This window comes from Fusarium coffeatum (genome assembly GCF_003316985.1).
Source record: "Fusarium coffeatum strain FIESC_28 chromosome Unknown BRIP53273_contig_250, whole genome shotgun sequence".
Classification (NCBI taxonomy): Eukaryota; Fungi; Ascomycota; class Sordariomycetes; order Hypocreales; family Nectriaceae; genus Fusarium; species Fusarium coffeatum.
Window position 1 is genome coordinate 74 of NW_022158042.1, and position 19,168 is coordinate 19,241.

Sequence of the window (19,168 nt, forward strand, 5' to 3'; positions counted from 1 at the left end):
CCCGTGTATTGAGCACGTTTCAATTTGTCACCTTTGAAATTGGCGCCGCCTCCCCTCCATTGCGCAATCATCACAGCCCAGTTTAGTCCTGAGGTTAATTATTAATAACCTATTCAGAGACCGCATCACAGTCAGCAGCAGCAACAAGCAACGAGCAACTTTTAATCTTGAGATACCCCTTCTTTCTTTTTATTATTATTTCTCAACAACAATATTCAACTTCCATTTCCACTTTCAAGCACGGACCTCCTCTCTTGTATCTCCAATCGATACCCCGCCATTTTCTTCAACTTCAACTTCACATAACCACAAATTACTTCACTCTTCACAATGGCCGACACCCACACTTACGAGTTCAACATCGCCATGAGCTGCGGAGGCTGCTCTGGCGCCATCGATCGCGTCCTCAAGAAGCTCGATGGTATGCTTTCGCGCCCCAAATGTCCTCTGACCGCCACTAATAACAGCTTGCAGGTGTCGAGAGCTACGAGGTTTCCCTCGAGAACCAATCCGCCAAGGTCGTCACCGCCCTCCCCTACGAGACCGTCCTCCAGAAGATCGCCAAGACCGGAAAGAAGGTCAACTCAGCCAAGGCGGATGGTGTTGAGCAATCCGTCGAGGTTGCTGCCTAAGTGCTACAAGCCAAGGCAGGAGGCGAGACGGCGTGGGTTGTAATGGAAGCAATATGAGATCGATTCCTCGAGTTATTCATTAGCCTTGCGAGTATATCTGGCATGCCTTCGGTGTTTATGTTCCTGGACAAAAGGGACAGGAGGAAATATCATTTTGCGAACCAAATCCCTTGAAACCAATTAAGAAAATAATAATTAGTTGTAGACATCGCTCATGGCATGCCTTTTGGAGCACATGCCTTTCGCATACTTGATTTTTGCTCGCTAGTGGATGTTGTGTAGTGTCGCGAAGCACCTCAAACCGGGTCACTCCGTCCATGTATGCGGAGCGCAAGTCGATACGAAAGATCGGCCTTATGCGAAGTGTGATAGTTATCCCTGGGCAATACCCATTTCTATGTTCGGCATGTTCGTGCGCGATGCTGGCGAGGAAGCTAGACTACAAAATCAGCGTAAGATCAAAAATTAGTAATATTCAACAAGCGCAGAACCAAGAAGGAAAGTATTGATATAAAGATGCTCTGAAATACTCATAACATTCCGCGAACCCTAGGGTAACCGTGTTGTTTCCTATATGTCGGTAGAGATTTGAAAAGTCATCGCTACCTACCTTGCCTACATGTTTCGAGATCTAGTGATGCTATGCAAGCCAAGAGAGCTGGAAGAATGCTGACCACGAGGGGTCATGCAATACAATCTGCCTCTGTTTGAGAAGTTTCTTCGTCTAAATGAAAGATAGAAGTAAGGTCGACGGTTCGATGTAAGACGTGCTGTCACAACCAATGAGAACCTCAGAGAACATGGGGATCATAACGATCAATTGCCCCGTACTTTGAGTGTCATGACGCAGGCATTATCATGAGGAGACAACCCCGCGTAGCTTTGTGTTGCGTTGGACCTTGAACCGGGTATAGGGCACCCAATTGAACCCTCCAGCATGATCCCATCTCAACTTCCGTTCCTCCAGCTGCTGAAGGTTCCATGAAGCATTGGATTCCGTCCAGCAAACATCGAAGTCTCAAGTCCCGTGCCACGAACGGCGCCAGGATGAACGGACTGTTGTTGGGCGTCCTCATGCCTCAAGGGGCGTGCCGCTACTTTGGGTTGAATGCGGGGAAGAGAATTGCGGTTGCGGCTCATGCAAGTCAATACTGCGGAGCCGCAGTGGATTCAAGGCCGTTTTAGCACTGCACGGGCTTGATGACGGGGCTAGGAGGGATAAGCGCGACCTCGAAAACGCGGAGCCCCCAGGAACCCACGGGCCAGCCCCAGATATTATGATCTAGGGTCCAAGACGAGTGACAATCTGTGGCAATGCTAAGTTAGATCCAGCCCTGTTTGCCCTAGTACAGACTTACTGGTGATACTTTCCAAGTGACTGTTTTCAAAGAACAGCCTTATGACCATTCACCCAGCCTCGACCAGTGAAGACTCAGCTAAACATGGTGTTTTACTCCAGGTAACTGCGAGGTGGAATAGACGGACGCTTACACTTACATACCAAACATTTGCTGGCGTGTCATGGGTCAGCTGCCTCGGAAACAAATCTCCTCTTGACCGGTTCGCGGGGAAGAATAACGACCAGGGATAGAGCACATCTCTGCAACCCCTGCGAAGGTATCAAGAAGGTGGATCTTCAACAACCAGAAGCCAGATGAAGTAGTACCGCTGCACAGCTTTCCAATCATGCCATTAGCACATGCGTGTTCGAGTCTTCGAGAAGCAGATGGCAATCAGCGACCAAACTTTGACGGGGATGCCAAAGCGGTTAGGAATGGTTGGTTGATAGTCGTCCGTAATGGTTGGAACCAGCAGCAACGACACACATACAACGTTCGCAAACGTTGATGTGCCGCTCTGTGAGACGCCATATCGCTTGTGAGCCAAAGGGCTAAGACGATTTTGACACGGCAGAAAGTAACATTTTCCAATAAACGTCTCTTGGGAGTAAACCAAAGATCGATCCTATGGCGTCGAAGCCAACTTGGACGGTTCCAGAGCCAGCCTCCTGCATAGTCTTCCTCCTACAGTACAGTTACAACGCAGCACATCACAGGGATCTCGAGTCAAGGGCTCATTCAGTGCGTAACACACTGAGCTAATTTGGAGCTTCCCCGCATTTCCGAAATGGGCCTCCGCCCAGCCGACTGGGATCAACCTTGAACCCGAGGGCGGTTCCCAATCAGGCGTAGAAGTGGTCGTTGATGGCGCTGAGTGTAAGTCAACTCAAGATCAGTCCGGGGAAGATCCTCATGAACCTCCATCATATGCAATCACGGATCCGAACCTGCTTCCATCCCAATAGCACGGTGCTAGAGCATCTGTGGGACCTGCATCACGTCTAGGAGAAAAGTGCGGGGAAATGTGAGGATGCCTTCAAAAGTCCACACCATGTTTTTCTTTTTTGCCCCATGTATTGTCCAACACGGAGCTCCACTGTTGTATGATAACTGGCCAGTTTCTTTGTCAGTGCTATGTGACTCGACATCAACAGCATCAGCCACGATGGCATTGGCTTCTCATACCGTATTTTGGGGTAACGACTAGTCTATACCCTTCGCAGAGTGAACAAATCACCTCCACAGGCTCCTTTCGAGCGAAGCCTGAATACCTTAATGCCGTTGCTTGACATCGGTACAAGGGAGGTCGTATTGGAGAAACTGCACCGACCCGTTGATTCTCTTGCCGTGTCTCGCCTGGACACCGCTTTGACGGGACTTGGTGACTGGGTTCAGTTGTTGGCAAAGCGGATGAGGATGAGGATGAGTGCACACTTGGTCTGTACTCTGCTATTGATCTTCAGGACAGGGGGTTCCTTCCCTACAAGAAGACATCCGTGGATATCTGATGTCAGAGGAGGAAAGAAGCTTGGGCATTTGCATTACCCCTCCATACCTACCTACCTACCTAGGTACCTACGTATCTATAAAACTACGAACTCAATAATGCCGATGCTCGGCCCTGGATAACGCGAATGACGAGATTCAATGCTTCATATAATTATCATCTATGCAAGACAAAGAGAATAGTCATTGGATGGCATAGACGTTAACAGTGCGGTGGGACATCAATCCACGAAATCTAAAGCGATCTTCAAGCAGTCTACAACTACCTTGTGAAAATAGGCGTGTATACCTAACGGCAGATTAGTTCATACTGGATTGAGCGTTTCATCGGGCCTGCACCGGGGGGTGAGTCCACCTTTCCTCGGGCGGGCTGTCTACAGGTACGGAGCCGCTGCCAAACCACCACCCCGGCTGTTCCGCAGCCTATTAATCGATGGGATATGCAGCTACCACATGGCTGAACGGATGCGATGCGCTTTATTATGGCGAGGAGCTAGGAAACGTGTGGAATGAAGTATTGGTGAAGTAAAGGTTTGGCAACACTGTCTCGGTGCTGTACATTGTACAGTGGTGGGGTCGAGGTTAAGGGGCTCTTGATGAGGTCTACGATACGAATCTCATATCATGCCACCTCAAGAAGAAGGATCTGTCAAGCAACCGAATTAGGACCGGATATGCAATCGAAAGATCCGAATTTACCGCCATAACGGTAGTTTTCTCTTCACTAGGTATCTTTCTTTTAGGTCCTGCCCTGGTATGGGCTGTTTCGATTAACAAAGGACAAAACCCGGTGTAATGGGAAAAGGGCCGCAAAAAGCAGCTGACTGTTCATGGATGCTAAAACATCACGACACAATTGATGATGCCGAACAATTAGCTCCATCCATCATGACTTCTTTGCCCTCGACGATTATTCTGCTTCCATGAATTACACGCCCCCTCCGATCTCTCTTGCTACGGATACCACTTCCTAGAGCTGCGGATGTATGTACCTTTTCCTCCAGAGGTAGACAACTTTGAATTGACGCTACCGTCATGAATTGTCCCACCAGAGCTCTTCGGAGGGGAAGTTTGAAGCCAGGCAGGGGCGGGGGGTTCACAATATCTAGCTCAATCATAGGCTGTGAATAGATGGTAAAGTGCGGCAGGTACCGTAGCGTAGCTGTCTGTCGCTGCGTTGGTAGGGATCTGATGCTGAAGACGGTACCTGCCCTTGCCCTGGTTACCTGCCCGCTCCTACAGTAACCCACAAGTGACGCCACTGCAAACAACCCGAGCTAGCCTCACCTCACCTCACCTCACACACTCGGTCTCTCTCACACACTAAGCTAATCCCTCCCACGTAACGCAAGTATAGGACGATACCGTACATACAGCAAATGCCATCCTTTCGCCGCATCCCGAAAAGCAAAGTCCAACGAGCATGGCCAAAATAGCGGATCCCCGTGCAGCCGAAGTGGCCCCTCCCTTTGGCCCTTGCTGGTCCCTTGGCGAGTCCAGAATAGAGTGCTGTGCTGTGCTGTGCTGTGCTGTAGCTAAGCTATCCAGGCTGCGATACGATATGGAGACTCTCTTGTCTGATCTGTTCTGATCTACCGCTTCTGCTCTCACACCCTTCGACATCATCTGCACTCCCTCTCCCCCGCGACCGCCAAGATGAGGCTTGAGTTCTTACGCCCATCCTTGCCCCGTTGGCCCATCATACGGTTTGGTTTAGGCCCGAGTTCTATCCCATACCTCCAGTACCAGACAGGACCATACCATACCATACCATACCACATAGATCAGACCTTTCCTGCACTCGGGATCTCCCACCCAACATCTATATAAACTCTGCTCCCGTCGACTTCAAATCGTTTCTTCCTTCTCCATCCTCATTCAGATCATCAATCAACTCTTCGACACTCTCAACAACAACTCTTCCGTCTTCAAGACAACCTTTGATACCCTTCAACCAAACAACCAATCCACCCAACAATCAAAATGGCCGCTCCCGAGATTCCTTCCCAGCAGTGGGCTCAGATCTTCGAGAAGACCGCTGGTCGTATGTCATCCTTTTCCAATTGCCTCTTATACCTTGGCTCTCAGCCAAGCTCCGCCTGTTTCGAAGCCGCCCCACTATTCGTTCTACAGCACTTATATCAGTTTTGAGTTTCATACTGACATCTCATTTCCTATAGCCATCGAGTACAAGCAGATTCCCGTTCAGAAGCCTGGCCCCGATGAGGTCCTCGTCAACGTCAAGTTCTCCGGTGTTTGCCACACCGATCTCCACGCCTGGCAAGGTGACTGGCCCCTCGACACCAAGCTGCCTCTTGTTGGTGGCCACGAGGGTGCCGGTGTTGTTGTCGCTCGCGGCGAGCTTGTCAAGGATGTCAAGATCGGCGAGAAGGTCGGCATCAAGTGGCTCAACGGTTCTTGCCTGAGCTGCTCTTACTGCCAGAACGCCGACGAGTCTCTCTGTGCTGAGGCTCTCCTCTCCGGTTACACCGTCGACGGTTCTTTCCAACAATATGCCATCGCCAAGGCCATTCACGTTGCTCGCATCCCTGAGGAGTGTGACCTTGAGGCCATCTCCCCCATTCTCTGCGCCGGTATCACTGTCTACAAGGGTATCAAGGAATCCGGTGTCAAGGCCGGCCAGTCACTTGCCATCGTCGGTGCTGGTGGTGGTCTCGGATCCATTGCTGTTCAGTATGCTAAGGCTATGGGTATTCACGCCATTGCCATCGATGGTGGTGAGGAGAAGGAGAAGCTTTGCTTGTCCCTCGGTGCTCAGTCCTTCATCGACTTCACCAAGACCCAGAACATTGTCGCTGATGTCAAGGCCACCACCCCTGATGGTCTCGGCCCCCACGCTGCTCTCCTCGTCGCTGCTGCCGAGAAGCCCTTCCAACAAGCTACCCAGTACATCCGATCCAAGGGTACTGTTGTCTGCATCGGTCTCCCCGCCGGTGCTCAGTTCTCTGCTCCCGTCTTCGACACTGTCGTTCGAATGATCCAGATCAAGGGATCTTATGTTGGTAACCGTGCCGATACCGCCGAGGCCATCGATTTCTACCGCCGTGGCCTCATCAAGGTTCCCTTCAAGACTGTTGGTCTCTCTGAGCTCAACGACGTCTTCAAGCTCATGAAGGCTGGCCAAATTGTCGGTCGCTATGTCGTCGACACCAGCCGATAAGCGCGCGGCTGTCGCTTGGGTAGTGCAGGAAAGCACTCCCTAAAAGTAAACAGGGCTACCCATTGCGCAAAGGGTGATTGATACCCTGCTAAGAGGAGTTCAGGCGGGAGTTGATTTGGGTTTTCTGGCGGTGTTGTCGAGGTAGCCAGATGGATCTTGGTTACACTTTTGTGTATAGTCCTAGTTTATGAGCTTTATGATTTTCTATTGCATGAATAACAGAACGAACATTTCGATCAATATTTGACTTCCCAGCAGTGATGTTTACAATAGACCAGTTCATGTTGACTAGGAACAATGAGTTTTATTGGTTCACCGGAAGCGTTACTTATTTTGATATGGAATTGACCGTCCCTTCCTATCCATTGTCACTGTGTCATCGACAATGCGACCATGGCCTCATGGGTCGTGGTGAATAAGCTATATCGAAGCATGTGCTTGTTTCGATTGATTTGCACCGAATCGGCGGCTGCATGCTTACCTGATTATATAACTAACAAAGCAACCTTCCACCGTGGTTAAATTACTTGGGCTATCATAGAATTGTCTGGGAAAGAATTGCATCTTCAACAACATGGTCATGCCGGGGTCATTGCCCCTCCACCCACTACAATTCTGCTGTAACAATGGATCCCGCTCTATAGTAAGACCCCTGGCAGCCACCAAGCCATTTGTAGAACACCATGACATCCATCTAGAAGGAAATCAGACCACTACCATTGTCCATGCACGAAGCATCTAGAGCAAGCCGTTACGAGGCTAACGTTGCTTGGCTGCAGACACACTCACTGTTCTCGACCGAGGGCGAGGGTCTAATTAATTGGAACTTGGCGGGTTATTCAGTACACATGCAGCAGTTATCTCTGCAGTACACACATAGCAAGAAATATGCCTAGGTAAGCGATGCATCATGCTTCTAGCAAATGCAGTCCACGAACGGGGAATTCCGACAGGCTTCAGAAATGTGAATTTTAAAAGCAACTAAGGTAACTCTTCAACATGTGCCACCGCCTTGCCATCTCTTCCACTTGTACTTGCATCGCTTTAGGCATAATTGTCAATTGAGATTTTGCGCCATGAGCGCCGCTTCATTGCACCCCACAGCAGACACCCCATCGTCTAGTCTTCCGTCTACTCCAGGATGCTTACTCTCTAGAAAGTAGAGTATATACTCTCGGGATCCGTTGAGGAGTAATTCTTGATTGTTTAAGTCTCCCTCTAAGAGCCACCGGGGCCACCCAGCAGGGCGAATCTTCGCACAATGCTGGGGCCATATTCTTGGTACTGTAATCCTGGTTAGCTAGTGTTTGTAAGAGTAGGACACTCAATCTTACCTCGGCCTTAGTATGGCAGTATGATCGGAATTCAGGGGTTTGACCGAGAAGACTGCCTCCGAACCAGGGACCGTGTCGCTGTCGCTTATGAGTGATAACAGACACGTCCAAGCCACCGCTTCGAGCACCACCGCTACGGACCTCACTAGCTCGAATTCTGGCATCCACCAGTTGCTTAATGTCTCGCTGTAATCGACGTCCGAAATCCTTGTATAGTGTGCTGCCTCCAGAAAGTACAATGTTCTTGTAAAGGCCTCGTCGGACATCAATGGGCGATTGCTGGATAACACCATCAACGACCACAGGGAGAGGGGTCAAGAAATCAGAGCTGTAAATCTCAGGGTTGAAGAAAATCTCGGGGGCGAGGAAACGTTCGTAACCGACATCGACGCTGACCTGGCGGCCATTGGGATGCGACACAACGTGCTTGGCAAATCGAGTGCGATCTCGGTCGTACTTGCTAAATTCCTTGACAATATCTGGACAGACGTAGCAGTACTCTTCCTTAATCTCCTGAGCTGTCTTGAGCGAAGAATCGGGCTCGCCGCGGTCTCTCAGCAGGGACTGAACGAAGTAGGTGATATCTCGACCAGCAATAGGAATTGACTTGATGGAGGAGCCAATGACATAACCTTCGGCAACGGGAATGACGTGGGTGACACCATCACCCGAGTCGATGACTGTTCCGGTCAGCGAGCGATCCTGGACCTTTGAAGATGTCCAGGAAGCAGCGAGAGCCAGAACAGCCTGAACGGCAATGTACATTCCAGCACAGTTGAAGGACTCGAAAAAGATCTCAGCGGTGTTCTCTCGGTTCTCAGGCGGGTTCAGGGGCTGTGTTGGTTAGTATAGTATTCCGACTTTGTTTCGGGGCGAATATTGCTCACGGGCTCGGTAAGGAGGAAGTAGTGGTCTTCAGGCTCGACTCGAAGATACTTGAAGATGGAGTTTGACCAGAATCGCTCCATGTGGTCCTAAAGGCGGTCAATTCCAGCTCATGTCGGTCCCATCGACGAACATACCCAGTTCTCTATTTGGCCATGTCGAATAGGATAGTGAATGCCGTATCCTTGACCCGTCAGTTTAATCCTTTAATCGGAGGTTGAATGGCTGCCTACCAGGTCCACCGGAAGCTGCTATCGCCTCATCACCGATAAAGAAGTCAAGATCCTCGGTTCCTCGCTTTCCACTCAAATGACCTCCGGAACCAGCACCACCGGTAAGGAAAGAAGGCTTGTTCGCAACAGCTGGTCGTCCTGAACCAGAACCACCAGCTCCGCCAGTTGGCCCCTTTGTCGCGATCGCAGTTGGGAAGACGAATGAAGGCGAATCGTTACCGGCGAAACCTACACTCAAGCATCAGCAAGGAATTCAAGACTATTCGGTCGATTCAGGTGCGTAGATAATCATTACGGACCTAGCTTGGAGAAACCCGTGCCGCTGTGAGCTGAGGTTAGCTGTCGTCGTCAATGCGGGGGCTGGGGATAAGTGAGACTGACTTGTCCATGACAACGGCGGGAGTTTGGTTAGCCATGATGGATGAGAGTGCGAGACAAAGCGCACAGCTATATAATAAAAGAAATAAAACGGGTGAAGAGCAAGTGGGATGCTGCTCGTGAGGGAATGCAATGTGCGGCAACGGCGGTGGTCGTTGCGTTGCGTTCGATAGGTGAGGATTACGTTACGTGCCTGGGAAGCTCTAGCTTGGAGGTGAGTGAGGCTTGAACTGCGGCTGTGCTGCCCCGCCGTTTGGTCACTGAATGGCTGGAATTGTGGATTCTACAGCTGCAGTAACCGGGGATATGAGCTAAAACTGACAGAATTATCAAAGCATTTAACGATATGTCTTGATTAAACTTGAAGCCCAGTGAGAAGTTGTGAAACGGGTCTGTTAATGAAAGCCTACCCAGTATACCCGAATCTAAGTCTTTCATCTCTAGAACCAGCATTGGGCGCTATTTGTACGATCGAACTCAATTACCGTCACGGTCAAGAGTTTGATATCTCGATGATTGCACGTTGATATTGTCACTTAAACAGCTTGTAACACCTGAATCCGACGTCATTTCAAGACAGCCCAGGAGAAAAGGAGCAATTGCATCTCATCAAAGTAATTACCATTGGGGATTGAAGCTGCTGGCAGCTGTTTTTGCCAGGGCTTGGACTTGAACATAACGCTATTTTGAGATTAGCATTTTATTGTACCTACCTACCTAGGTAGGTCTGCCGTTATTAACTTCCAGCAATTACTTGCATCCATGTATTTTAACATTCGCAACTGCTTTTACTGCCTAGGTACCTATTCTCTTTTACTGCGGGTGGTAGTCATAACATATCCAGAATGTCGAGGAAAGACTGACCAAAACTATCCTTTACGCTCCTACCACCGCTCTATCGGGCTGTCACCTTGCCTTTCAATTCGATGGTCCGCTCAGCATTTCGCTACCTTTAAAATCTTCAACCTTGCCTAAAACGAACTGAACCTCAAGCAACATAACCCCCGGGTATCTCAACACCCACCTCCTTTCTCGCTTTCGCATATTCACCTCATTATCATCATCTTATAACCTGTCGTATCATCAAACAATCATTACCTTATGACGTTGCTCAAGGATGTCAGACAGTCTCGATGATGGAACCCCCTTCAGCTCAGAGACGACGCCATTTGGGACGGACGGTGCTTTCGACCGTGTATTAAGAGCCGGCCATAGGCCAAAAGCTGCGCCTGCCATCTTTGTCCACGCCGGAGCTGGATTCCATAGCCATCAGAATGAAAGGGTTCACCTCCAGGCCTGTAATGCGTAAGATACTTTCCTGCCAATCCTTGACCTATCGATCTTGGAGCTAACGGTGATAGTGCTGCCGAGATGGCGATGAAGTTTCTCAAGGCTGGCGCTACTGCAACTGAAGCCGTCGAGGCCGCCCTCCGGGTCCTTGAAGATAAGGAAATCACCAACGCCGGTTACGGCTCCAACCTCTCTATCGATGGTATTGTCGAATGCGACGCCACGGTCGTGGATCATCTTGGCCGCAGCGGCGCCTGTGGTGCTGTTCCAAGTATGTTTTGCAGTATGAAGTTGACGCTTGCTGTGCTAATAAATTTGCAGATATCCGAAATCCGATATCACTTGCCAAGCTCATTCTCGACAAAAGCAACAAGCCATTGAGTCTACGACGGGTTCCTCCAAACGCTCTCGTGGGAGAAGGAGCCAAAGCTTTTGCAGAGGAGCATGGTCTGATGACATTTCCAAACGAGTACATGGTTTCGAAAAACGCTAAAGATCGGTATCTGCGGTGGCAGGAAGATCTCAAACGGGCTGATATGAAGATGAAAGAGCCTAAAACCTTGCCCGAGATCGCCGACACATGCCCTCCGTGTCAGTATGATACTTCATCGCCAACAAAATCGCAGATGTCTTTACCCCAAACCCAACGAGCTGCCATTGTCGCCGGCACTTGGAACGAGGGACAACCCGATTCGCCGTTTATCAGCACACCAAGTCAGTCACCAACGCCCTCGCCTGATCAACATACATCTACTAGTTACTTCCGAATTGCCGGGCCATCTACAAACTCTTTAGCTCGTCCTTCATTGGCCCGCACAGTTCTTGGAAAACCTGCCCAGACATATGCTGGGGTAGCTGGTGGTGCGCTGTCTTCCTCTTTCCAAACTAAGCTACCAGGTCGAAAACCCAACCCTTTAGCCGAGGATTTTAAGCCTGTCATGCCTGAAAATACTTCGATACATCAAAAGCACCACGTGTGCGCCACCAACAAGACTGATAATGTTCTGGCAGAGACCCCCCTTGGGAACAACGGCCACAGCAACCACCAAAGCTCCACCGGTCCCCGTGGGGTTAAGCGGCCTTCCAGCCCAAGTGACAAAGCACAACCTCATTCACGAGCTATAAAAGATCGCTTTCGTATTGGGCCCGGGGATGAGGACGCTATTACGGACACTATTGGTGCCGTTGCGATCGACGATCGAGGCAACATCGCTGCCGGCTCTTCCTCAGGTGGTATTGGAATGAAACACCGAGGTCGCCTAGGTCCAGCCGCTCTAGTGGGAGTCGGTACAGCTGTTGTTCCCTACGATGAAGAAGATGAAGATCAGGTTTCAGTTGCTGCTGTCACCAGTGGTACGGGAGAGCATATGGCTACAACTATGGCCTCCCAACGGTGTGCTGAGAGGATTTATCATGGCACAAAGCGTGGCCGAGGAGGCAAGGATATCCAGGAAGACGATGAAGATGCCATCATGGGATCCTTCATTGCTGAAGATTTCATGAAACATCCGGGTGTCATAAACTGTCACTCAGCCGGTGCAATTGGCGTCATGGTGGTCAAGAAAACCCAAACCGGCTACTACTTCTATTTTGCTCACAACACAGACTCGTTTGCTCTCGCCTCAATGGGCGGCTCAGAGAAACAGCCAAGCTGCACCATGTCTCGACTCTCTGAGGGTGCTAAGATTGCCTCCGGTGGGCGTAAGATCCGACTTGGGTAAAGCATACCGCTGTTTGAATCAGCACATGTCATTGCAACTCTGATGTTCCCGAGTTCTCAACTCATCGAACTGCTTGATGACTGTAAAATGGACGTCAATTGTCGCCTTGGGATATGGTGGAGGTTGAGGAAGATCTTATGTATGGAACAAAAGTGATACCCTTGCAGCCCCTATAGCCCGCGAGTCCTTTCATCCGGGCTGATTAAGACCAGCAGTACTATTACATAGGATAGGATAAATATAATTTATTGTCTTGTGAGGGTATCTCTTATTTGTTTCTACGGCGCATAAGTAAAGAAAAGACGCCCTTCATCAAGGACGAGGGGTCCCTGTCGCACTGCCTGTCTCCTCTCGTGACCCGCCATTCACTATCTTTCGCTTCTTCTTTTTCTTACGTGGAACAACAGCTGGCTTAGCACCGTAGTTGCCCAAAGATAGCTTCGTTCCACATGTGAAACATTCGGAGTTCTCCGGTGCCTCGCAAAAAATGCTGAGACAGATTGAACAGACAAAACCAGTGTCAACAACACGGCCATGGCAGAAGCAAGCGGCACGGAAATCAACAGTGTCATGTATGGGAGTGATGAGGGCTTCGCGAGCTTCGGTGTCAGCTATGAGGCCAAACATGAGGTAGTTGAGTAGGCCCTGAGGATGTGTAGCTGCCAAAAATGTGCCGCCTGTATTGTAGCACGCTTGTTCCAGGAAAGTCGGCTCACCGGTAAGTGAGAGGGTATCGATTGCGACTTGGGTATGGGCAGCTGCAAAGACAGCGTTCATGGTGGGGATGTATTGCGAGGGCTCTGAATCGGACACAGAGATAACGAGAATTCGGCCGCGGACGGTTGGTGGGGATGTGTTGGAAGAGCCCTTGTGAGTATCTTCCAAGTTGGCGGTAGGTGAACAGAATGCCTGGGCAGCCTTGTTGATATGGCATAGGGCAAGTGTTAGAGCTCCTGATATTTGTGTTGTTGTGGCAGACAGGTCTGCTTCCTTAGTCTGATCCATCAGCTTTCGTATGGCAGCCAAGACAGCGGCTTCGATCTGCGCAAACTGGGGGAATTTGTTTGCCGAAGTTTGGGTCTGGGAGGCATCGTTCATTTCGACGTCGCCTGAGGCGTCACAAGAAGGCTTTGGCGGTGTCGGATACAGCCACTCTGCGCGATCGACGTGAGCAGCAATCAGAGCTACTTGGTTGGCGTTGCTGAAAGCAAGGTGAGCGTTGACGAAAACGAGGATATTCGCGATCGCGCGCGACAGAGGCAGGACACTGCTGAGGGATGCCCATGCTCGCGGGTTGGTGTCGAGGACGATAGAAAGGAGAGAGGGAGTGTCTTCGCGTGAGCCGACCTCGTAGTGCTCCGAAACATCGACGGCGTCCATGGTGTCGAGGAGACGGCCGCGAGGCCTTCGAGCGTAAGCAGTTTGTCTTGCTTCTTGTAGGGTATTCCGCCAGCAAGTGTTTAACGCTGATATGCCGAGATCGTGAGAGTCGTTAGGAGATGCGATTAGAAAGACAGATGAGAAAGTATCGTAAACGTCGAATTGTAGCGGGAGGATTTAGGACATGCGCTGTTGGGTCACTCCACACCTAATAACCTAAATAAACAACGCCAACTCCAACCCCAATGCCTACCAATAGTAGGTAGTAACAGAGCTGGAGACAGATACTGTGTGACCAGGACCTGAAAGAACCTAGCAAAAAGTCATTGACGCGGCTATCATGGAAGGGGGAAAATTAAATATTGTTGGCTGGACGTCATCTGCAGGCATATTGAAATCCGAGCGCGGCTGCTGGCACCAATTAAACCTCACATCGATCCTCCCAACTACTCGCTTGAGTTAATGTCAAACGCCAGGACACGTGATAAACAGCTAAACGAAACTGAGGTTAGGTGACGGTCCCGTCTGCTCTAGCGTAAATGCCTTTGGGGTTACAGTAGGTCACTAAAAACTGACCTATGGACCTAAGGTACCTCTAGGCAAGATCTAGTGGTTAGGCTCAGTACAGGTGGTGGCCTCCACTACGCCCAGTCTCGCGAGTTTGTGTTAGGTTGTGGTAGGGTAGGCAAGTTGCTGTGGAGGCTGCGACGGGTCTTCTTGCCTTGTGCGATTTACATCACAAGTTCCAGTTTCGGTCTTTAGTTCTCATTCCTTCTGCCACCTTGTCAACTTTAACTCATCATCTAAATATTCACACGAATTAAACATCCCATCTCATGGCAGAAACCACACAAGCCGCCTCCGAGGCGCCTCCAGCCCAGTCGCTGGAGGACCAGACCCTTGTCGTATTTGCGCGCCTCATGGAAGGTGGGCAGGAAGATAACGAGACATGTCGCGATCTTGACGAACTGACCAAGCTTCTAAATGACGACTTTGAAGCTCGTCAGAAAGACACGTCTCGTGAAACCATTTGCAAGGTTATCGACGGTGATTGTGTCGACACTGTTTTGTGCTATCTTGATATGAGACAGCCTGAGATAGTCCGCGGCCACGCCACTCTATCAACATCCGCCTATCTCAAAGCTGCTGGAGACGACGGCTCCAAGAAATTGTCGACATTTTTCTTCGACCGTGTCCGCAGGGGAACATATGATGATTATATCGTTGCCTTTTGTGTCGCTGCCGCAACTTTTCCTATCGTCCCGGAACTTACGGCGCAACTGTTTCTTAATGAGGATTTCCTACCCAGCCTCGGCACTCTCATGCGACGGAAGTGGAAGAGTCGCAAGGTTGAAACGGCATGTTTGGAAATGCTTAACGCTGCTTGCATGAACTCCATGTGCCGCGAGGCCATCAACAAGTACTGCATCGAGTGGTTGGAGGAGATTGTCGACCAAGATCTTAGTGAGATTGTTAGAAGCACCAATGCGGACCCCAACCTTCAAAGCGATGGAGGCTCGATCTCTATGCGCCGTCACTCAGAGCAAGTCCAATATCTTGCTGCCGTTATCTTGGCTAAGTTAAGAGTAAGATGAGATGTCTCAATCGCCATTCAAGACTGGCTGACACAGCATCTTAGGCAGTTCCCTCAAAGCCGGCGCCCGGTGAGAGCAAATCTAGAGTCGAGCCCGCAGTTACCAGCATCGAGGAACTCTCTGGCATGTTCACTAAGATGATCTTGCGAGATGAAGATCACGGTCGGAAGCACTCTATTGAAGGTCTCGCCTACGCCTCTCTCCAGCCCAAGGTCAAAGAATCGATCGTCGATAATCCTGAACTACTGCAGAAGTTGGTCAAGACTCTTAGCGACGCACAGCCTAGATCTCCCACGACCTACGGAGCACTAAGCATCTTTGTTAACCTCACAAAGTATCTACCTAACCTGACTGAAGAGGAGAAGAAAATGAACCAGCTCAAGGCGTACGCCAATGCAGCTGGAAAGCTTGGCGGACCCGACCCCTTAAATGACGATGAACATGTGGCAAGGCGATGCAAGTTGGTGTTTGAAGCTGGCATTGTCCCGGTTCTTGTCACCCACAGTAAGAATGGCTCGCCTGCCTCTTTGGCGTTGATAATTTCCGTCATCTTCGCCTTATCTGTCACAAAATCCCTTCGAGGCCAACTTGCACAGCAAGGGGCGGTGAAGCTTCTTCTGGTATCGTGGATGTCACTGCCTCAAACTGAAGCTCCTGCGCGCCGTCTTGCTGCACAGGCACTTGCACGTATCCTCATCAGCACAAATCCAGCCCTTGTCTTTGGTGGAAACCGATCCACTCCTGTTGCTGCTGCTGTGAGACCGCTTGTGTCTATTATTCCACCCGACCCGGCTGCCCAAACTCGCGACCTCCTGCCCTCCTTCGAGGCATTGATGGCGCTGACCAACCTCGCATCCATGGACGACGAGGAGTTGAGGCGCAATATCATTTCTACCGCGTGGTCACACATCGAGGAACAGATGCTAGCCTCTAACAATCTTGTGTCCAAGGCTGCCGTTGAACTCGTCTGTAACCTTGTGCAGACCCCTGAAGCCATCGCTCTCTATGCTGAAGAGACCGCGAAGGCTCGCAATCGCCTCAACGTTCTTCTCGCTCTTGCTGATGCTCCTGATGCTGGTACACGTAGTGCAGCTGGCGGTGCTTTAGCTTCACTGACCAATTTCGAGGGGGTCATCCGAGGCATCATCAATCGAGACCGCGGTATCAAAGTTATCCTTGGAATGTGTGTCGACGATGATGAGGATATCCGACACCGAGGAGTGTTTGTGGTACTGAACTTGGTTACTGCTGAAGGCGAGGTCGGTGAATTGTCACGGGAGAAGGTCAGGAGTGAGGATGGCATTGAAATTCTCAAAGAGTGTGGCAAGAAGAGCCGACGACCTGAGGTTCTTGAGGTCACAGTTCAGGCCCTCAAAGCCTTGCTAGGAGAGCAATCATGAACGAGGAATGAAATACGTGTGTACACTGGCGCCTATATAGCGCAAAACGGTAGTTCCTCTGAGAGGGATGAGGCAGCGGGCTTACAAGTTTACAGTGATTATGATTATACAATGCAACGAATTCTATCATGATTTCTTTTAAACAAACTATAATCAAGCGCCGTGTACTTTTATGCCTTGGTATCAACCCTGTTGAGAATCGCAACGCCCTCTACGTGACCAGTCTGGGGAAAGAAATCAAAACCTCGAAGACTCTCGATCTCATATCGCTCGCCTTCTCCTTCTCCGCGCACAAGGACGCCAACATCCCTGGCTTGTGTGTGCACGTTACAGCTGACGTACAATACTCGCCGAGGACCGAATTTGCGTAGCTGGTTCAAGAAGTCTGCGTCGCAACCCTTGCGAGGGGGATCAAGAACGACAACAGTCTCGTCACGATTATAGGTGACGCTCTTAAAAAGCTCACCTGCATCAGCAGCGATAAACTTGCAGCGATCCTCACCCATCCCATTGAGGGCAGCATTGCGACTGGCGTAGGCGATTGAGTCGGCGGCAATATCAATGCCAATAGAGTGTTGGAATAGTGAGGCAAGAGTGACGGTGAAGAGGCCGGAACCTGAATAGGCATCGATGAGGTATTTGATATCCATACCGGTACCTGCAGGCGGGAGAATGTTGTCGCGGACGTAGCCAGTGAAAGAAGGGAGGATGGAGTTGTTGTTTTGGAAGAAAGAGCCAGCTGGGTTGGTAAATGTATAGGGTCCAATGTATTCAGTTGTGGTGGCCTTGGAGTCGGTGATGCACGACTTGATATCAACTGTATCTTCGTTCTCCACACGGACGGTATAAGGCTGCGTCTCTCCATTGACTTCCTCGCTATCCTTTGGCACCCGCTGGGTGTTCTCACGGAGAAGGATTGTAGCACCTCGCTGGTAGTTGCCAAACTCCTTCTGCATACGCTCACGCTCACGCGTCATACCGAGGCGCACAGCGTTAGTACCGATAGGACAGTCCTCAATGTCCAACACCTTTCGACGACCCTTTTGCATGAATCCAATGTCAGGGCATTTCTCGAAAGGAATCCTGGGGTTCTTTCCTCTCTTGCTAGGTCTGAAGCCAGGGGGCCCGTCGAAGTGAGGCGTGAGTTTAGTGCGGTAGCTGTACTGTAGCGGGCTGCCCATGGTATCCTGGACAGCGGGGACAATGTTGGGGTCGAGGTTGGAGAAGTTCTTGAAGGCCTTTTCGACAATGCGCTTCTTGAGCTTGAGTTGCTCAGAATAGTCAAGCATCTGAAATTGGCAGCCGCCACATGAGGCAAAGTACTTGCAGCTGATGCGCGCGTCATCGCGTAAGGGGGAGGGCTTTGTGATAGAGATGAAGTCGGCAAGGGTCTGGTTGTCGCGAGGAAGGTGACGGAAAACCTTCACCTTGACGATATCACCGGGGACGGCGAAGGATACAACATAGACCTGGTTTGATCCAGGCTTCATGGCAAGACCGTCTCCTGTCGATGAGAGCTCCATGACCTCGACGTCTGTCTCAGTACCTTCCTCGGGGAGGACTTCAGGGCCATGTTCTGTTCCCTCACCATACTCGACAGCTCTCTCCTTAAGTAGTGCTTGGATATCGTACTTGAGGACTTCCTCGGATGAACCCTCGGTGATGTTCTTCTCTCTCTTGGTCTTCTTCTGTTTCCACTGTCGGTTGTTTTGTTGATTGGGTCTCTTGTTTTGTTGCTGAGAGTTACCGTTTACTTGTGCACTGCCATTTGGCACAGTAGCCTCTGCCTGTACGCTCGCCATGACTGTGAAGGGTCGGAAATGGATTGGGCGCAGTGTAATAAAGGGACTTAAGGAAGGAATCCTCAGACGTCTCATCAAAATCTCTGCTCAGGCCAGGCACTTCTTTTCTTGTGAGGGAAATGTGATTTTGAAGAGACTTTGTGATTCTGACACTTTGATATTGAAGAAGATTCTTAAGACTGAAATGTTTCTTGCAGAGGGATCCACCTGAACTTCGGGGGATTGTGGGGCACCGTATGTCTACTTTTTTTAAGCTGCGTATGATTGGCTGGACAGGCTATCAACCATTCATGGAGTGGTCGAGTAGAGGTAGGTACGCTGGAATATCTAAGTGATGTACTGTACCTTCCTGGTTCAGCTGATTAATTCGTATTGTGCTTCATCTTTCTGATTTCATCACGTACAAACAACACCCACATCAGTTCTTTCTTGTCTTGATTGAGAGAACATATAGCAATTGCCTATCCACCTACTATATAGAAGTCTTTTGC

At 50.2% G+C, this 19,168-nt stretch overlaps 7 protein-coding genes across 7 annotated transcripts; 4 read left to right on the forward strand and 3 right to left on the reverse strand.

Annotated features, from left to right (window-relative positions):
• Nucleotides 1–330: 330 nt before the first annotated feature.
• Nucleotides 331–632, forward strand: FIESC28_09537 (uncharacterized protein; the record flags this gene model as incomplete). Its single annotated transcript, XM_031163673.1, has 2 exons — nt 331–421; nt 475–632. 2 exons carry the CDS (start codon nt 331–333, stop codon nt 630–632), a joined length of 249 nt encoding a protein of 82 aa, XP_031012254.1.
• A 4,829-nt stretch (nt 633–5,461) lies between these two features.
• FIESC28_09538 (uncharacterized protein) lies at nt 5,462–6,659 on the forward strand (the record flags this gene model as incomplete). The annotated part of the gene is made up of 2 exons (XM_031163674.1): nt 5,462–5,522; nt 5,659–6,659. 2 exons carry the CDS (start codon nt 5,462–5,464, stop codon nt 6,657–6,659), a joined length of 1,062 nt encoding a protein of 353 aa, XP_031012255.1.
• Nucleotides 6,660–7,877: 1,218 nt separating this feature from the next.
• On the reverse strand, nt 7,878–9,527 carry FIESC28_09539 (uncharacterized protein; the record flags this gene model as incomplete). Its single annotated transcript, XM_031163675.1, has 7 exons — nt 7,878–7,943; nt 7,994–8,827; nt 8,881–8,967; nt 9,016–9,062; nt 9,112–9,339; nt 9,411–9,433; nt 9,493–9,527. 7 exons carry the CDS (start codon nt 9,525–9,527, stop codon nt 7,878–7,880), a joined length of 1,320 nt encoding a protein of 439 aa, XP_031012256.1.
• Nucleotides 9,528–10,606: 1,079 nt separating this feature from the next.
• Nucleotides 10,607–12,500, forward strand: FIESC28_09540 (uncharacterized protein; the record flags this gene model as incomplete). Its single annotated transcript, XM_031163676.1, has 3 exons — nt 10,607–10,794; nt 10,851–11,050; nt 11,101–12,500. 3 exons carry the CDS (start codon nt 10,607–10,609, stop codon nt 12,498–12,500), a joined length of 1,788 nt encoding a protein of 595 aa, XP_031012257.1.
• Nucleotides 12,501–12,812: 312 nt separating this feature from the next.
• Nucleotides 12,813–13,880, reverse strand: FIESC28_09541 (uncharacterized protein; the record flags this gene model as incomplete). Its single annotated transcript, XM_031163677.1, has 1 exon — nt 12,813–13,880. The coding sequence occupies one exon, from the start codon at nt 13,878–13,880 to the stop codon at nt 12,813–12,815; it is 1,068 nt and encodes a 355-aa protein (XP_031012258.1).
• An 836-nt stretch (nt 13,881–14,716) lies between these two features.
• FIESC28_09542 (uncharacterized protein) lies at nt 14,717–16,875 on the forward strand (the record flags this gene model as incomplete). Its single annotated transcript, XM_031163678.1, has 2 exons — nt 14,717–15,466; nt 15,520–16,875. The coding sequence occupies 2 exons, from the start codon at nt 14,717–14,719 to the stop codon at nt 16,873–16,875; spliced, it is 2,106 nt and encodes a 701-aa protein (XP_031012259.1).
• Nucleotides 16,876–17,045: 170 nt separating this feature from the next.
• On the reverse strand, nt 17,046–18,677 carry FIESC28_09543 (uncharacterized protein; the record flags this gene model as incomplete). Its single annotated transcript, XM_031163679.1, has 1 exon — nt 17,046–18,677. One exon carries the CDS (start codon nt 18,675–18,677, stop codon nt 17,046–17,048), a length of 1,632 nt encoding a protein of 543 aa, XP_031012260.1.
• Nucleotides 18,678–19,168: the final 491 nt, after the last annotated feature.